Here is a 17,384-nt window from a genome sequence, read left to right as displayed (position 1 = left end):
GTGTCTCACCACCCTCACTGGAAAGAATTTCTTCCTCATCTCCAGTGTGAGTCTCCCTCAATCTATTCCCTCTCATCCTATCAGAAGTCCTGTGGACACTGTCTGCCTGGACTTCTGTGATCACAATAAGCTTTTGTCAAAAGTGCCTCCTCAGCTCTCCTGCAGCCCCCTTCAGGTGCTGGAAGGCTGCTCTAAGCTCTCCTCACAGCCTTCTCTTCTCCAGACTTTGCCCCTTGTTAGTGGCTTTAAGCTGAGTGCCAGAGAGCTCTTCTCAGAGCATCTCCCACCAGTGTCCTCAGCTGGATCTCTCTTTTCAGGCTGAAGAATTTGCTGAAGGAGACATAACCTGGATCTGGTGACTCCCAGCCTGGTGCTGTAACCTGGACCACTCCTGCTTTACATGCTGTGAGAGCCTCTTGGTAGCTTTGTGTGTGTCCCTTTGGGTGGGAGCTGGGGGGGAAACAGGTCCCTTGCCTGGCCCAGGCTCCCCTCAGAGCCAGTGGGGAGGCTGTGGGCAGCCAGGGTGGTGTTTCTCCTGGGAGCTTTGTACTGCAGGTGCCCCACTGCAAAGTGCATGAGAGTCTCTGAGCCATAGAATCAGAGAGTTGTTTGCCTTGGAAGAGACCTCTAAGATCATTGAGTCCAACCATCAACCCAACACCACTGTGGCCATCAGCCCATGTCCCCAGGTGCCATGGCCACACTTCTCTTGAACACCTCCAGGGATGGGGACTCCAGCACCTCCCTGGGCAGCCTCTGCCAATGCCTGACCAAAAGACCTCCCAGTAAGCTCCAGTGTATCACATAACCTCATCTCTTCTCCCATGGAGTGTGGGGTAACTGTCACAGAAAAAGGACCAGAAAACATCTGGAGTCCTGATTCTGCAGAATCATGGATAGGTTTGGGTGGGAAGGGACCTTTAAAGGTCATCCAGGCCAACCCCCCTGCAGTCAGCAGGGACAGAGAATCCTAGAATCAGTCAGGGTTGGAAGGGACCACAAGGCTCATCCAGTTCCAACCCCCCTGCCATGCCCAGGGACACCTCACACTACAGCAGGCTGGCCAGAGCCTCATCCAGCCTGGCTGCAAACACCTCCAGGGATGGGGCCTCAACCACCTCCCTGCACAACCCATTCCAGGCTCTCACCACTCTCCTGGGGAAGAACTTCTTCCTCACCTCCACTCTGAATCTCCCCACTTCCAGCTTGATTCCATTCCCCCCAGTCCTGGCACTCCCTGAGAGCCTAAAAAGTCCCTCCCCAGCTTTCTTGGAGCCCCTTCAGATCCTGGAAGGCCACAAGAAGGTCACCTCAGAGCCTTCTCTTCTCCAGACTCAACAGCCCCAACTCTCTCAGTCTGTCCTCATAGCAGAGGAGCTCCAGCCCTCTGCTCATCCTGGTGGCCCTTCTCTGGACACCTTCCAGCACCTTCAGATCCCTCTTGGAATAGAGGCTCCAGACCTGGATGCAGTACTCCAGGTGGGGTCTCAGCAGAGCTGAGCAGAGGGGGAGAATCCCCTCCCTTGCCCTGCTGGCCACACTTCTCCTGATGCAGCCCAGGCTCTGCTTGGCTTTCTGGGCTGCAAGTGCACACTGACAGCTCCTGCTGAGCTTCTCATCCCCCAGCACCCCCAAGTCCCTCTCCTCAGGGCCCCAAACCTGAGCTGCAATGGTTCCAGCCATGGGGGATCTCCCATCTCTCTGGACAACCTGGGCCAGGCTCTCACCACCCTCAGTGTCAAACCTCTCTCCCTTCTCTCCAGTCTGAATCTCTCTCTTTGAGTTCAACCCATCCCCCCTTGTCCTGTCACAACAGGCCCTGCTCAAAACTCTGTCCCCAGCTTTCTTACTGGCCCCTTAATTCCTGAACGGCCACCAGAAGCTCTCCCTGGAGCCTTCTCTTCTCCAGCCTGAACAACCCCAACTCTCCCAGCCTGGCCTCCCAGCAGAGGGCTTCCAGCCCTCCCAGCATTGCTGTGGCCTCCTCTGGCCCTGCTGCAGCAGGAGCTGAGGGCAGGGCTCTGCTGTTTTCCTGCCCAGCAAGTTTTCTTTCCTATTCCATTTAGCATCCAGCTGTGGTGATTCTCTGCTGGGCACCTCACCCTGTTTCCACTGGGTGTCAGCATGGCCTCATACTGCCATCAGGCTGGCAGGAGCCCTGCCAGCTGCCCTCAGCTCCCTTTGGGCTTTCTGCTGGAACAAAACCTAGGTTGGCTGCATAGAGCAACTCATGCAGCTTTGTGATGCTGGGATGACCCTCTGCAGGCAGCAGAGGAGCTGGGTGGGCTGGAAGGGAGCTGGGTGAGCTGGGAAGGGGCTGGGTGAGCTGGGAAGGGGCTGGGTGAGCTGGGAAGGGACTGGTTTGCTGGAGGAATTTTCCTTCTCTGAGCAGAGCAACCGGTTGGAGCAGGAGGAGAGCTGGATGAGCTCTCCTTGTACCAGTGCTCTCTAATTAGGGTTCCAGCTGGGACAGCAGGTCTCTCTTTCTGGAAGATCAGCATGGATAACCTCTGTAGTGTTTGCTTTGAAGGTGGGGATGGGGTGAAGTTTGCTTCAGGAGGGGTGCTGCAGATCTCTGTACCCAGGACTCAGTGTGGCAGGTGACATAGATGTGGCTCTGGGCAACCTGACCTAGTGTGAGGTGTCCATGCCCATGGCAGGGGGGTTGGAACTGGATGATCCTTGTGGTCCATTCCACCCCTAAGGGTTCCATGATTCTATGACAGCTATGCACCCTCTGCTTCCTCCACACCAACCTTCCACATTTTGTCCACACTTGATACTCCTTCTGGCTTCTCAGTTCTAAAATCCCAGAGTCCCTGCATGGTGTGGGTATGAAGATCTGGAGATCATCCAGTCCAACCCCCTGCTAAATAGCAGGGCACCCACAGCAGCTTGCCCAGCATCACAATGCCCAGCTGGCTTTGGAAGCTCTCCACACAAGGAGACTCCACAACCTCTCTGGGCAACCTGCTCCAGGGCTCCAGCACCCTCACACTAAAAGTTTCTCCTCCTGTTCAGATGGAACCTCCTGGGTTCCAGTTTGTGCCCCTTGGCCTGTGGCTGGGCACCACTGAGAAGAGTCTGGCCCCACTCAATAGTGTTGCTTCTTTCAGCATCCAGCTGCAACCTCCACTTCCAGTGTCAGACCTCTTGGCTTGGACACAGAGTCTGCAGGTTCTGCAAGTCCTAACATCCCTGCTCCTCAGCAGCCATGTCTGCCCTCTAGGAAAACCCACAGCCAGTGTTCAAGTCCCAACCAGCCTCCATGCTCCAGGAAGCTGCTGGGAAAGCAGCAGTGCAGAAACACTCACAGCACCCTGAGAACCACAGGAACCTGCCAGTCAGACACCCCACACCCAACCCATCCCCCCTTGTCCTGTCACAACAGGCCCTGCTCAAAACTCTGTCCCCAGCTTCCTGATCAGCCTCTTGAAGCACTGAAAGGCCACCACCAGGTCTCCCTGGAGCCTTCTGCAGGCAGAACAACCCCAACTCTCTCAGCCTGGCCTCCCAGCAGAGGGCTTCCAGCCCTCCCAGCATTGCTGTGGCTCCCTCTGGCTCTGCTCCAACAGGTCCCTGTCTCTGCTGTGCTGAGCCCCCCAGAGCTGGCTCCAGTACTGCAGGGGGGTCTCAGGAGAGCAGAGTGGCAGAATCCCCTCCCTGCCAGCCCTGGACACAGCTGACTCTGGGCTGGGAGCTCATGTACAGCTCTTTACCCACCACAGCTCCTGGCTCTTCATTCCTGCTGGCTCTGGAGGGTGCCAGTAGCTAAGAGGAGCAGCTGGATTTGGGGTTTGATGGTGGGTTGGTGCCAGGCTGTCTGCAGAGTCCCAGCTGAGCTGAAGGCAGCAGGGTGATGGTGCCAGGGAGGATGGACTTGGTCAGTAAGGTCACCACAAAATGGTTTTGTGGACTGTGCTGTGAGGTGGGGGAGGAGCCATGGGTGTGATTTGGTGAGCAGAGGCTTTGGTGGTGGTGGTGGTGGTGCTAATGTGCAAACCAGATCCAGCTTAAAGCTCTTTCAGCAAAGACTGGGGGCTGCACCTGGAGAGGCTTCCCTTGTAAACCTGCAGCATTTCTGGTGGAATCACTGAAACCATAAACTCAAGCTCCATCAGCACCACTTGTTGCTTGGGTCTGGGGACAGAACACTGCCCAAAGCACTGAGCATCTCCTGGGGATGCTTCCTCCAGCAGCAGCTCCATGCCTGGCATCAGCTTTGGTACCCAACTCAGCACAGGGCAGCACAAGCAAAGCAGGGGCTGGATGTGGCTTTTTTTGTGTTGGAAGGGACCTTAAAGCTCATCTGATCAATCCCTTTGCAGACAGCAGAGACATCTTCCACTAGAGCAGGTTCCTCAGATATCCATCCAACCTGATCTGGAATGGTTCAAGGGATGGGGCAACCTGTTCCAGCCCTAGAGGTGGCTCTGCTGGTGAGTAATCAGGATTTCAGCATGGGCCTCCTTGCCCTCTGAAGTCCTTCTCAGGGAGGAGAGGTGCTAGATCCAGTCCTAGGCTGCTCAGTGGCTCCCCTATCAGGGAGCTCTGGAGCAGTGAGCTGAGTGTCCCTTTGGGCTTGGGAACCTCTCCTGTCCTTCTTTGCCCACTTTCCCTGCTGAACTGCCAGGCCACCTCCTCCCTGCAACTCCCACACCATAGCCACCTCCCAGGGGCCTGTCACCCAGGGCATGGTTTCTGTGGCTTGAAAAAAGAGATGCCTCAGAAAGTTTGATCTGCAGATTGGCTGTAAGCTTAGCTGTGTGCCAGTCTGTCACCCTGGAAGCACAGAGGCTGCTGGCAGGTGAAAGCCCTGCAGGTTCTGTGCACTCAGAGACCCCAGAGCCCCAGCCTGGGGGGGTTAGAAGGCACTCTGGGGATCATCCACTCCAACACCCCTGCTGAAGCAGCTTGCCCAGGATCACAGTGGCCAGATGGACTTGGAAGCTCTCCAGACAAGGAGACTCCACAAGCTCTCTGGGCAGCCTGCTCCAGGCCTCCAGCACCCTCACACCAAAGAATTTTCTCCTCCTGTTCAGATGGAACCTCCTGGGTTCCACTTTGTGCCCATTGCCCCTTGTCCTGTCCCTGGGCACCACTGAGAAGAGTCTGGCCCCAGCCTCTTGCCCCCCACAGGTCCTTCAGCTCTTGCTGAGCATTGCTCAGCTCCCCTCTGGGGCTGCTCTTCTGCAGGCTCACCAGCCCCAGGGCTCTCAGCCTTTCCTCCTCACAGAGATGCTGCAGGGCCCTCAGCGTCTGAATCTGAGGCCAAGAAAGCTGGGGAGGGACTTTTTAGGCTCTCAGGGAGTGACAGGACTGGGGGGAATGGAATCAAGCTGGAAGTGGGGAGATTCAGAGTGGAGGTGAGGAAGAAGTTCTTCCCCAGGAGAGTGGTGAGAGCCTGGAATGGGTTGTGCAGGGAGGTGGTTGAGGCCCCATCCCTGGAGGTGTTTGCAGCCAGGCTGGATGAGGCTCTGGCCAGCCTGCTGTAGTGTGAGGTGTCCCTGGGCATGGCAGGGGGGTTGGAACTGGATGAGCCTTGTGCTCCCTTCCAACCCTGACTGATTCTAGGATTCTATGAATCTTTGGAGCCTCCCCTGGCGTCTCTTGAACTGGAGAGGCCAGAACAGGACCCAGGACTCCAGATGTGGCCTCCCTAGGGCAGGGTAGAGCAGGAGGAGACCCTTCCTCAACCTGCTGGCCACACTCTTCTACTGGACCCTCTCCAGTAGTTCCTTGTGCTGGTTAGTGTTAGATATTAGTTGTTAGTGTTGGTTGGTGTTGGCTGGGTGTTGGTGTGGGTTAGATGTTGGTGGTGTTCAGTCCCCTCATTCTCTCTACAATTCACATTTATTTGACTTAAAATCAGCAGCTTTTGAGTTCTTCACCTTAAAACCTGTTTGCCCCACCCAGGAGGAGCAGTACCCAGGTGCCCTGCTGCCCTTTCCTGGGCTGGGAGCTGGGATCTGAGCTGACTTTACATAACAGCAGCACTTTGGAGCTGCTGGGCCAGCCTGGGGGCTGCTTTAATTACATTGCCCTCAGCAGGTGCTTCTTAAGTCCTGGGTCTAAGAGAGACCCAACAAAAAAGGCTGGATTGGTGTTTAATTATCCCAGCTGGAGCTCCAGTTGAATGCCCAGCCTGCTGCTCTGAGCCCTGCTGCTGGCTGACCTCCTTACCTGAAGAAATAGGGCAAGGCCTTTTAAAAAAGGAGTTTGTATGTTTTTTCTCTAGGGAATTGGGACAGTTCTACCTTCTTGCTGTTTTTTCTGTTGTTGGCTAGAAGAAAGAAAACAAAGGTGGTAGAAGTGTAGAGCAGGTTTGATGTGTTGTGTTTCAGCACCCTAGGAGCCCAGGGATCTTCAGTGTGAGGGTGGGGAGACACTGGGACAGGTTGCCCAGGGAGGTTGTGGCTGCCCCCTGCCTGGAGGTGTTCAAGACCAGGCTGGATGAGCCTGGGCTAGAGGAAGGTGTCCCTGCCCATGGCAGGGGGTTGGAACTGGATGAGCTTTGAGGTCCCTTCCAACCCAAACCATTCTGAGTCTGTGAAGGGCTATAGCTTTGCTCTTGCAGCTGGATGTTTGGAGGGCAGGGTTGTGTGGTGGTGTAGCTGGAGAAGGCAACAAACCTCTGAGACCCTCACTGGAAAAACCATACCCCATCTGATTTCTGCTGTGGCTGTGGAGCAACAGAAGCATGGCCAGCAGGACAAGGGAGGGGATTCTGCCCCTCTGCTGAGACCCCCCTGCAGTGCTGGGGCAGCTCTGGAGTCCTCAGCACAGCAGATATGGAGCTGTTGGAGTGGGGCCAGAGGAGGCCACAGCAATGCTGGGAGGGCTGGAAGCCCTCTGCTGGCAGGCCAGGCTGAGAGAGTTGGGGTTCTTCAGGCTGAAGAAGAGAAAGCTCCAGGGAGAGCTTCTGGTGGCCTTTCAGTGCTTCAATGGGCCAAGAAGAAAGCTGGGGACAGAGTTTTGAGCAGGGCCTGTTGTGACAGGACAAGGGGGGATGAAAGAGGGGAGATTCAGAGTGGAGAGAAGGGAGAAATGTTTGACACTGAGGGCTGACAGCCTGGCTGTGGTTAACCAGAGAGGTGGGAGCTGCCCCATCCCTGGAACCATTGCAGGTCAGGTTGTTTGGGGCTCTGAGCAACCTGCTCTAGTTGCAGCTGTGCCTGCTGAGTGCAGGGGGTTGGACTGAGTGGACCTGGCAAGGTCCCTTCCCCCCCAGATTCACAGAGTGCATCAGGTTGGAAGGGACTCTCAAAGGTCATCTTGGCCAGCAGGGACACCTCCAACTAGATCAGGCTGCCCAGGGCCACGTCAAGCCTGAGCTTGAATGTCTCCAGGGATGGGACCTCAACCACATCCCTGGACTGCCTCTTCCAGTATTTCACCACCCTCATTCCTCCTGCTGTCCAGCCTAAGTCTGCCCTGCTGCAGTGTCAAACCACTGCCCCTTGTCCTATCCCCACAGGCCCTTCTGAACAGTCCCTCCCCAGCCTGCCTGTAGGTGCCCTTCAGAGACTGACATGCAGCTGTAAGGTCTCCTTTGAGCCTTCTCTTCTCCAGGCTGAACAGCCCCAGGTTTTCAGCTTGTCCTCACAGGAGAGGTTTGCCAGCTCCCTGATCGTCTTGTGGCCTCCTCTGGGCCTGCTCCAGCAGCTCCATGTCCTTCTTGTCTTGGGAGTCCCAGAGCTGCAGGTGTGGTCTCAGCAGAGCAGAGTGGCAGCATCACCTCTCTCTCTCTGCTTTTGATGCAGCCCAGGCTGCCATTGGCCTTCTGGGCTGCAGGTGCCCATTGCTGGCTCCCATCCAGCTCCTCATCCACCAGCAGCCCCAAGTGCTGCTCTCAGCCTCATCATCTCCCAGCCTGCATTGATTTCAAGGATTGCCCTGACCTAGATGCAGGACCTTGCACTTTGTGTTGTTGAACCTCATGAGATTCTCCTCAGCCCACCTCTGCAGCCTGCCCAGGTCCCTCTGGATGGCACCCATCCCATCCTTCAGTCTTCCCAACCTCACCACTGAGCTTGGTACCATCTGCAAACCTGCTGAGGGTGCACTCAAAGTATCCCCTGGGAGAAGTCCTGCAGCTCAAGGTGACACCAGCAGCTCCAGTAGTAGGTTAGGTTGCCAGGAGCTCAGATGGAAACCAGGAGTATTGGGTGATGACCTAGTTGCTTGTAAATCTCTGCTGGAGAAAAGGTTTAGTAACCTTAGAAGGAGGATTCAAGTAGTGCTGCTTGTGTGTGTTTGAAGATGAGGAAACACAGGGATTTAATTTTCAGACCTTATGGTTTGGCCTTTGTTTGGGGTCGGTTTGAAGCATTTCAATTTATTACCCAGAGCCTCACCAGCTGGGAAAGTCAACACTGGAACTTTTCCTAACCAGGTCACTCGTGGGGGATGGGAAGAAACACCAGAGAAACTCAAAACCTCTCCAATGGGGAGAGGTTTTCCCACCTCTTCCACCTTTCTCACCTTTCTAGTGGGGAGAAAAAAAAAAAAAAAGGAGATTTTTGGGGTGAAGAAGAGATAGGAAGGTTGAGCAAAGTCAGCCTGGGCTTAGCCCAGTGAGCGGGGAGGAGAATGGTTCATCCTTTAATGGAAGTGGTGGAACACTGCAACAGGTTGCCCAGGGAGATGGCAGAGGCCTCATCCCGTGAAATATTCAAGGTCAGGCTTGATGTGACTCTAAACAGCCAGGCAGGATGAGGCCTTGAGCAAGCTGGTCTGGTGGAGAGTGTCCCTGCCTGGGGCAGTGGGGTTGGAACTAGCTGATCTTCAAGGTCCCTGCCAACCCAAACCATTCTGTGATCCTATGAAAAATAGGAGGAATCAGGCAAGATGGAGCTATCTTATCTCTTGGAGATGCATGAGAAGAATGAAGTGCTTTGGGTTGGTCTTTTTTCACACTGGAGTGGCTCAAAAAGGGACTTTGGAGCAGGGCCTGTTGACAGGACAAGGGGTGATGGTTTAAACTAAAAGAGGGAGATTCAGACTGGAGAGAATGAAGAAATGTTTGACACTGAGGGTGGTGAGAGCCTGGCCCAGGTTGCCCAGAGAGGTGGGAGCTGCCCCATCCCTGGAACCATTGCAGGTCAGGTTGTTTGGGGCTCTGAGCAACCTGCTCCAGTTGCAGCTGTCCCTGCTGACTGCAGAGGGGTTGGACTGGATGACCTTTAAAGGTCCCTTCCAACCCAGCCCAGTCTGTGACTTTTATGATAATACAGTAAATGAAAACTGCAAGGTCTGGAATGGGAGGTGGAGGTCAGTTTGTGGTGGATCTGTGCTTTCATGGCCATGTGAAACAGCTCCTTATGATTCCTTACAGCCCTCACAGGCAGTTTGCAGGGCACCAGCAGAGTTTCATGATCAGATCTGGCAGCTGCATTCATCAGGCACTGGAACGGGCTGCCCAGGGAGGTGATGGAGTCACCATCCCTGGAGGTGTTCAAGAAATGTGTGGCCATCTCACTTTTGGACATGGTTTAATGGCCATGGTGGTGTTGGGTCAATGGTTGGACTTGATGCTCTTTGGAGGTCTTTTTCAACCCAAACACTTCTGTGATTCTATCAGTTCTAACAGCTGTGTTGGAGCTTCTGGTTTGGAAGCCTCCTTTTTCATGAGCCTGTGGGCTATGGAGAAGTGTTTGCAGCTGTGACCATCTTCTGCAGGTCCTACAGCATGGACTTTTTTTTACTAAGAGTGATGAGAGCCTGTCCCAGGCTGCCCAGAGAGGTGCCCTGGAAGCATTGCAGCTCAGGTTGTTTGGGGCTCTGAGCAGCCTGCTCTAGCTGCAGCTGTCCCTGCTGACTGCAGGGGGTTGGACTGGATGGACCTGGAGAGGTCCCTTCCCACCCACCCCTGTCTGTGATTCTTTGTGTGGCTTGGTCTGTAGGTGACTTCTCTGGAGCACAGTGGGGAATTTTGGGGCAGTTTGGGGCTTGTGGGGAATTTTGGGGCAGTTTGGGGCTTGTGGGGAACTGAGGCAGTAGATGACTCCCACAGCCCCAGGCTCAGCTTGCTGACCCAACTGTGAGGGTGAAGCAACCGCCACTTACAAGCTGTCCTCCTGCACAGCCAAGATGAGTCAGGCACCAGTGTGTGCTGCCAGCCTGACCTCTCTGGCCTCTGTCTCATGGACATCTGCTCTGCTCAGCTTTGCTGCAGCTCTTCTCCTGGTAGCTGCAGACAGAAACCCTGGGTGGAGATGTTTAGAGTCTGGAAGAGAGACACTTGAGGTGCTTCATGTCCCTGAAGTGGTTGGTGCCTCACCTCACTTGCTTGGAGTATACAGGTTGAAGGTTGGACTCAATGATTTCAGAGGTCTCTTCCAACCAAAACAATTCTATGAGTGGTTTGGGTTGGAAAGGACCTTAAAGATCATTTAGTCCACCCCTATGCCATGAGCAGGGACACCTTCTACTAGAGCAGGTTGCTCAAAACTCATCTAACCTGCCCATGAACGCTTCCAGGGATGGAGCATCCACAGCCTCCCTGGGCAGTCCCTGAGGAGCCACAGGTCAGTCATCATTGGAGACTGAAGGAGCTGTGGGCTCCAAACTGGGACATGTTTAAAGGTTCTGAAGTGACAAAAGATGTCCTGAAATTGGTCGTTTGGAGCATCTGCAGCATCGAAAGTAGCTCTGGGTTTTGTTCTTGTCTTCTGCTCCTGGATGCAAAGAGTTACTGGGGAAGTAGAGCAGTGAGCCATCAAAGGTCCACTCAGGTCTGTGCAGATGGAGAGATCCAGAAGGATGTTTTGAATCAATAAGGTGTTTATGGTACCTCATTATCACATCTCTCCTATCTGGGCATGAGCAGAAGGCTTTACTTGCCCCTTGGCAATTAATTCTGTGAGGAAGGTCCCTCCTCATCCCAGTCCTGGCTATGGCAGCAGTGCTCTGCAAGGCTGCTTGGTGCTGCTTCTGTCAGGCTTCACCATGAGTGGTGAGGGTGTAGCTGGGGAAACCAGCAGGTCACTTTGTGATTCACCACAGGGATGTTAGAAGAGCAGCAGAAGCCAACCATGAGTGGCAGAGCATGAAATACCAGTTAGCACAGCTCCTGGGTGCTGCTAACCCAGCTGCTCCAGCCCACTGAGGCCACAGCTGGCCTGCTGGGGCCAGCTCTGAGCTCCTCTGGTCAAGAGAGACAGGGAACTGCTGGAGAGAGTCCAGGGGAGGCTACAAAGATGCTGAGGGGCTTGGAACATCTCTGTGAGGAGGAAAGGCTGAGAGCCCTGGGGCTGGTGAGCCTGCAGAAGAGCAGCCCCAGAGGGGAGCTGAGCAATGCTCAGCAAGAGCTAAAGGACCTGTGGGGGCAAGAGGCTGGGGCCAGATTATGCTCAGTGGTGCTCAGGGACAGGACAAGGGGCAATGGGCACAAACTGGAACCCAGGAGGTTTCATCTGAACAGGAGGAGAAACTTCTTTGTTGTGAGGGTGCTGGAGCCCTGGAGCAGGCTGCCCAGAGAGGTTGTGGAGTCTCCTTGTGTGGAGAGCTTCCAAACCCCCTGGCCATTGTGATCCTGGGCAAGCTGCTGTGGGTGCCCTGCTTTAGCAGGGGGGTTGGACTGGATGATCTCCAGAGGTCCCTTCCAACCTCCAGCATGCTGGGATTCTGGGATTCTCAGCAGCAGATGAGAGGGCTGAGCACATTTAGTGTTCTGGTCTCTGGGTCACTCCATGACTCCTAGCAGAAAAGTCTGAGCATGCCCTGGGAGTTTGCTGCTGCTGGCTGTGCAGGGTTCCTGGCCAGAGGAACACACCCATGGGTGCTTGCACTGCTGCCAGAGCAGAGCTGGAGGTTGTGTGGACATTCCCATGGCTGCTGTGGGTGCTCTTCACTGCTGAGGGCTGCCTTGGAGTGGACATCAAACCTGGGGCTGCCTTCTGCAGAGGGGGAGGAAAACCTGGGAAATCTGAAGCCTGCTGAGCAGCCTTGAACTGGCCAAACTGGGGACCTGGGAGAAAACAAGCCTGCTCCCAGTTAACTGGGTGCTCACTGGAAAAGCAGCTCTGCTCCCCAAGCTGAGGTGTGAGAAACCTGAAGCCTGCAGAGAAGTGCTGCTCACAGCACTCAGAAAGGTCACAGGTAGCTCTACCAGATCCACTCCCTCCTCAGCCAGAAATGGTTTAAGCACAGCACCATGGGGCCAGCCTTTCCCATGGATTCTGTGGAAAGCAAAGAGCAGGGTTTGTGCATGGTCCTGCTGGAGGTGGTGTGGTGGAACTGGCATAGCTTTTACATCTCAAGTTTGTCCTAAACCAGCTCCTCTCTGAACTCCTGAGAACCCCAGAAATTTGGCACTCAGCTCCTTGCTGCTGTGATGACCTCAGGGATGTTCTTCTGAACATGATGGTTGCAGGGTCCTCAGCCCCTCCCTGCTCCGTTGCTCTGTTCATGGGTCAGTTCCTTCTAGCAGCAGTGGTTGGAGACCTACCTGGGGTGGGAAATGGCTGGGGAGATAGAGTCACAGAATGCTTTGGGTTGGAGCTTGAAGATCATCTAGTTCCAACCCTCCTGCTGTGGGCAGGGACAGTCTCCACTAGACCAGGCTGCTCAAGGGTCCCATCCAGCCTGGCTTTGAACACCTCCAGGGTTGTGGGGCATCCACAACTTCTCTGGGCAAGATACAGTCGAAAGGGTGCTGCTGGGAGATGGGATGAGGTGGCCTTTGGTGTGGCTCAGGTGAAGGGACAGCTCTAAGCCATGGAAGGCTCAAACATGCCATGTGAGTTATGAACAGCTGAAGGAGCTGTGAGGTTATCTGGGACCACCATGAGGATAAAACCTCCAATTCCAGAGTGCTGGCAATGCTGGTGGAGCCCTGAGGCAGCATGCAAGTAAGCATAATTTTATAGACATGATGAAGGAACCTCAGAGGGTCATAGGATCATGGAAAGAAGGGCGTGGAAGGGACCTCTGGAGATCACCCAGTCCAACCTCCTGCTAAAGCAGGGGCACCCACAGCAGCTTGCCCAGCATCACAATCCCCAGCTGGGTTTTGGAGTGTGCTGTGGTTGCCCAGCTGGGTGTAGAAGGTGTTGAACATGCTGTGTCACCTCCTGGAGAACTAACCTGCTGGCTTTCCAAACAGAACTTCCCCACCTCACTGAAAATGTCTGGCAAAACAGCTGGCACCACCAACAACATCACCCAGGCCCGCAGAACTGTCCAGCAGCTAAGAATAGAAGCCTCCATAGAAAGGATAAAGGTGAGACATGTCCTCCTTCACCCCACCTTTCACTCTTGTCTTCTTTTTCACTCTTCCAGGTGTAGGGTGATAAGGTAACAGGGGCTCGGGGTCTGTATGCATCAACATCAGCCAGCAATGTGTCCTCGGGGCCAGGAAGGACAGTGGTGTCCCAGAGGGCATGAAAAAGAGTGTGGTCAGCAGCTCAAGGAAGGGTCTCCTTCCCTTCTGCCCCAGTGAGGCCATAGATGGAGCACTGGGTCCAGTTCTGGGCTCCCCAGTTCAAGAGAGACAGGGAACCACTGGAGAGAGTCCAGTGGAGGCTCCAAAGATGCTGAGGGCCCTGGAGCATCTCTGTGAGGAGGAAAGGCTGAGAGCCCTGGGGCTGGTGAGCCTGCAGAAGAGCAGCCCCAGAGGGGATCTGAGCAATGCTCAGCAAGAGCTAAAGGACCTGTGGGGAGCAAGAGGATGGGGCCAGACTCTTCTCAGTGGTGCCCAGGGACAGGCCAGGGGGCAGCTTGTGGACAAGCTGCTGTGGGTGCCCCTGCTTTAGCTAGGGGGCTGGACTTGGATGACCTTTAGAGGTCTCTTTCAACCCACTCTGTGATTCTATGAAATACCATTTTATGGTTCCCTCAGCTGCTCATCACAAGACTTCTGCTCCAGACCCTTCCCGAGCTTTGTTGCACATCTCTGGACCCTCTCCAGCACCTCAATGTTTCTCCTGTAGTGTAGAGCCCCAAAGCTGAGTCCAGTATTGAAGATGTGTCCTCACCAGTGCTGAGTACTAGGGTACAATCACTGCCCCAGTCCAGCTGGATCTCTAGGGATGAGAAGTTCCTCCTTATGAAACCACTATATTGTTTTCAACCCTCTCCTGTTTATTTTTAGCCTTCTGTAGAAGGCAGGTGGTGCTCTTGCCTTGCTATCTCAAACTAACCCCCCACTGCAGATGAAGCCAGAGCAAGCAGCATGTCTTCAGAGGAGATGGGGCTCTCTGACTGCTGCTTCTGTCCTGGGCAGGGACTCTCTACCTCTCAGCAGCTCTTAGTGTGGTTGGTCATGGGAAATGGCTGAGAGAATTGGGGTTGTTCAGCCTGGAGATGAGAAGGTTGCAGGGAGACCTTCTGGTGGCCTTTCAGTGCTTAAAGGGGTTGATGAGAAAGCTGGGGACACACTTTTGAGCAGGGCCTGTTGTGACAGACAAGGGGTGATGGTTTGAGCTCAAAGAAGGGAGATTCAGACTAGGGAGAAGGGAGAGATGTTTGCACTGAGGGTGGTGAGAGCCTGGCCCAGGCTGCCCAGAGAGGTGGGAGCTGCCCCATGCCTGGAACCATTGCAGGTCAGGTTGTTTGGGGCTCTGAGCAAGCTGCTGTAGTTGCAGATGTCCCTGCTGACTGCAGGGTGGGTGGACTGGATGGACCTTTAGAGGTCCCTTCCCACCCACCCTTGTCTGGGATTCTATTTTGTGGTGATTGCTTTCCCCTCCTGTCGTCTGCAGGTATCAAAAGCATCAGCAGACCTAATGCTCTACTGTGAAGAACACGCCAAGAAAGACCCCTTGCTAATGGGCATCCCTGCTTCTGAGAACCCTTTCAAGGACAAGAAGACCTGCATTTTGTTGTAGGAGAGCAGCAGCTCCTCACAGCCCCACCCTGGGCACAGCAGAAATCCTCTGTAAGGTACCAGCTGGTGACTGGGTCGGAGCGGCCGCTCTTCTCCCAAGTGTATTCACCAATTCTTGAGCTTTCCTTCTCTCCTCTATCTCCATTAGGTTTCAGAGTTAATTAACTTCTCTCTTGTCCAAGGGAATGGGGTCTGAGTCAGTGCCCTGTCAGTGGAACCAGCAGGACAAGCTTTGGAAGCTTTGTTTCTGCTGGTCCTGGCCTCGCTTTTTGCTACACAAACAAGACCAAAGGTGCCTGAGCTTCTCAAAGGGATGGGAACTTGATTAAGAATCATTGGTTTTACATTGTTTTATACATCATGGATGTAGGGGGGGGGTGTCCTGTGTCAGTAGCCTGTGTCTACACTCAGATACATCTAAAAGTGCATTATCAGGCAAAAAAATACCTTAAAAGTGATGGTTGTCAACTGCTGGTGGACTCCAGGGAGCCATGCCTGCAGCCTTCTTCATGCTGGCTTCTCTTGCCAGAGGCTTTTTGGGGTTTTTCCATACCATGTAAAACCTAAAGCATTGAGAATCAGTGATCTGCACATTTATTTTATGAGGAGGAGGTGAAAAAGCAGAGTTTTCAGGTTTGATTTTGTTCCTCTGAATTATCTCCTCTAATTGTAAAAAAAAAAAAAGCTGTGTTAGGGTATAAAAACATGTTAAAAGAATCCAAAAAGAAAAAGAAATCTGTGTTAGGATGGAAAAGCATAGCAAAAAAAATTCAAAAGGTCTGTGTTAGGATAAAGAAATCTCTTAAAAGAGTCCAAAAATCTGTGTTAGGATAAAAAAAGCCATGGCAAAAGAATAAAAAAAAGATCTGTGTTAAAGTCTAAAATTATGGTTAAATAATTTTTCAAAAATTCTATTAATGTAAAAAAAAAAAAAATCTCTGTCAGAAGAATTAAAAAAAAAAACCCTGTGTTAGGTTATAAAACCATGTCAGAAGACTTTAAAATTCTGTGTTAGAATGTAAAACCATAGCAAAATAATAATAATAATAAAAAATTCTATTAGGGTGAAAAAAACATGTGTCAGAAGAATGGAAAATATCTTTGTCAGAATGTAAAATCATGGCAAAAAAGTAAAATAATTGTATTAGGGTAAAAAAAGACTCAGAAGAATCAAAAACATCTGTGTCAGAATGTAAAATCATAGCAAAAGAGTATAAAAAATTGTATTAGGGTAAAAAACTCTGTCAGAAGAATCAAAAGTATCTGTGTCAGAATGTAAAATCATGGCAAAAGAGTAAAAAAAAAGTATGTGTTGGGATAAAAAACCTTGTCAGAAGAATCAGAAAAATCTATGTTAGGATAAAGAAACATGGCAAAAGAATTCAAAAAAGTCTCTTGGGATTAAAAAAATACCTGTTAGATGAATCAAAAGAAAATCTGAAAAACCATGGGGAAAAAAAAAAGTATAAATCTGTATTAGGACCAAAAAAAAAAATCTCTTGTCAGAAGAATCAAATAAATCTATGTTAGGATGTAAAATTATGGGAAAAGAATTAAAAACTCTCTGTTAGGATTTTTAAAAATCAAATTAATTTTAAAAAAATCTCTTATTATAGTATAAAAATAATCTCTGTCAGAGGTGTCATAAAATCTGTGTTAGGATGTAAAGTCGTGGGAAAAGAATTAAAAACTCTCTGTTAGGATTTTAAAAAATCAAATTAATTAAAAAAAAAATCTCTTAAGTATATAAAACCAAAAAATCTCTGTCAGAAGAGTCATAAAATCTGTGTTAGGATGTAAAATCATGGGAAAAGTATCAAAAAAAAATCTGTGTTGGGGTAAAATAAAATCCCATCAGAAAATCTATGTTAGGATAAAAAAAAAAAAAACATGGCAAAAGAATTAAAAACTCTGTGTTAGGATTAAAAAAATTAAAAATAAAAAAAATCTCTATTAAGAAAAAAAAAACTCTCAAAAGAGTCCAAAAGTCTGTGTTAAGATTAAAAAAAAAAAAAAAACCTTGTCAAAAGAAACAAAGCAAACCAAAAATCTGGTAGGATGTAAAATCATGGCAGAAGAATCAAAAAAATCTGTGTTAGGTTAAGAACCTTTGTCAGGTGAGTCAACAAATCAGGGTTAGGGTGGGAAACCATGGCAAAAAGAGTCAAAAAACTGAGTTAGGATAGAAAATCCTAGTCAGATGAGTCAAAAAATCTGGGTTAGATGAAAAAACCTTTGTCAGATGAGTCACAAAATCTGGGTTAGGATGTGGAAAACATGGCAAAAGAATAATAAATTTAAAAGTGTATTAGGGTAAAAAAATCCTGTCAGAAGAATGTAAAAATCTGTGTTAGGATATAAACCCATGGCAAAAGAATCCAAAAAGAAGTCTCCCTAAGGTAAAAAAAAAAAAAAAATCCATCAGAAGAATCAGAAAATCTGTTAGGATATATGGCAAAAGAATCTGAACATCTGTGTTAGGGTGAAAAAAAGTCCATCAGAAGAATCAGAAAATCTGGGTTAGGATACAAAACCATGGCAAAGCATATGAAAA

General features: G+C 51.4%; 1 protein-coding gene across 1 annotated transcript; it reads left to right on the top strand.

The window, feature by feature from the left end:
• Positions 1-386: 386 nt before the first annotated feature.
• On the top strand, positions 387-14,850 carry GNG12 (G protein subunit gamma 12). The gene is made up of 3 exons (XM_054384246.1): positions 387-405; positions 13,109-13,225; positions 14,706-14,850. The coding sequence occupies exons 2-3, from the start codon at positions 13,130-13,132 to the stop codon at positions 14,829-14,831; spliced, it is 222 nt and encodes a 73-aa protein (XP_054240221.1). The 5' UTR covers positions 387-405; positions 13,109-13,129; the 3' UTR covers positions 14,832-14,850.
• The last annotated feature ends 2,534 nt before the right edge of the window (positions 14,851-17,384 follow it).

The sequence above is a fragment of the Indicator indicator genome, chromosome 10 (assembly GCF_027791375.1).
Source record: "Indicator indicator isolate 239-I01 chromosome 10, UM_Iind_1.1, whole genome shotgun sequence".
Taxonomy (NCBI): Eukaryota; Metazoa; Chordata; class Aves; order Piciformes; family Indicatoridae; genus Indicator; species Indicator indicator.
The sequence above is the reverse complement of the archived record's forward strand: the minus strand, read 5'-3'. Positions and strand labels throughout refer to the sequence as shown.

Excerpts from the sequence above, each read along its gene's own strand:
- GNG12 (XM_054384246.1), top strand. The coding sequence starts at position 13,130 with ATGTCTGGCAAAACAGCTGGCACCACCAACAACATCACCCAGGCCCGC. Across the intron at positions 13,226-14,705 it reads CCTCCATAGAAAGGATAAAG|GTATCAAAAGCATCAGCAGA; the intron begins GTGAGACATGTC and ends TGTCGTCTGCAG.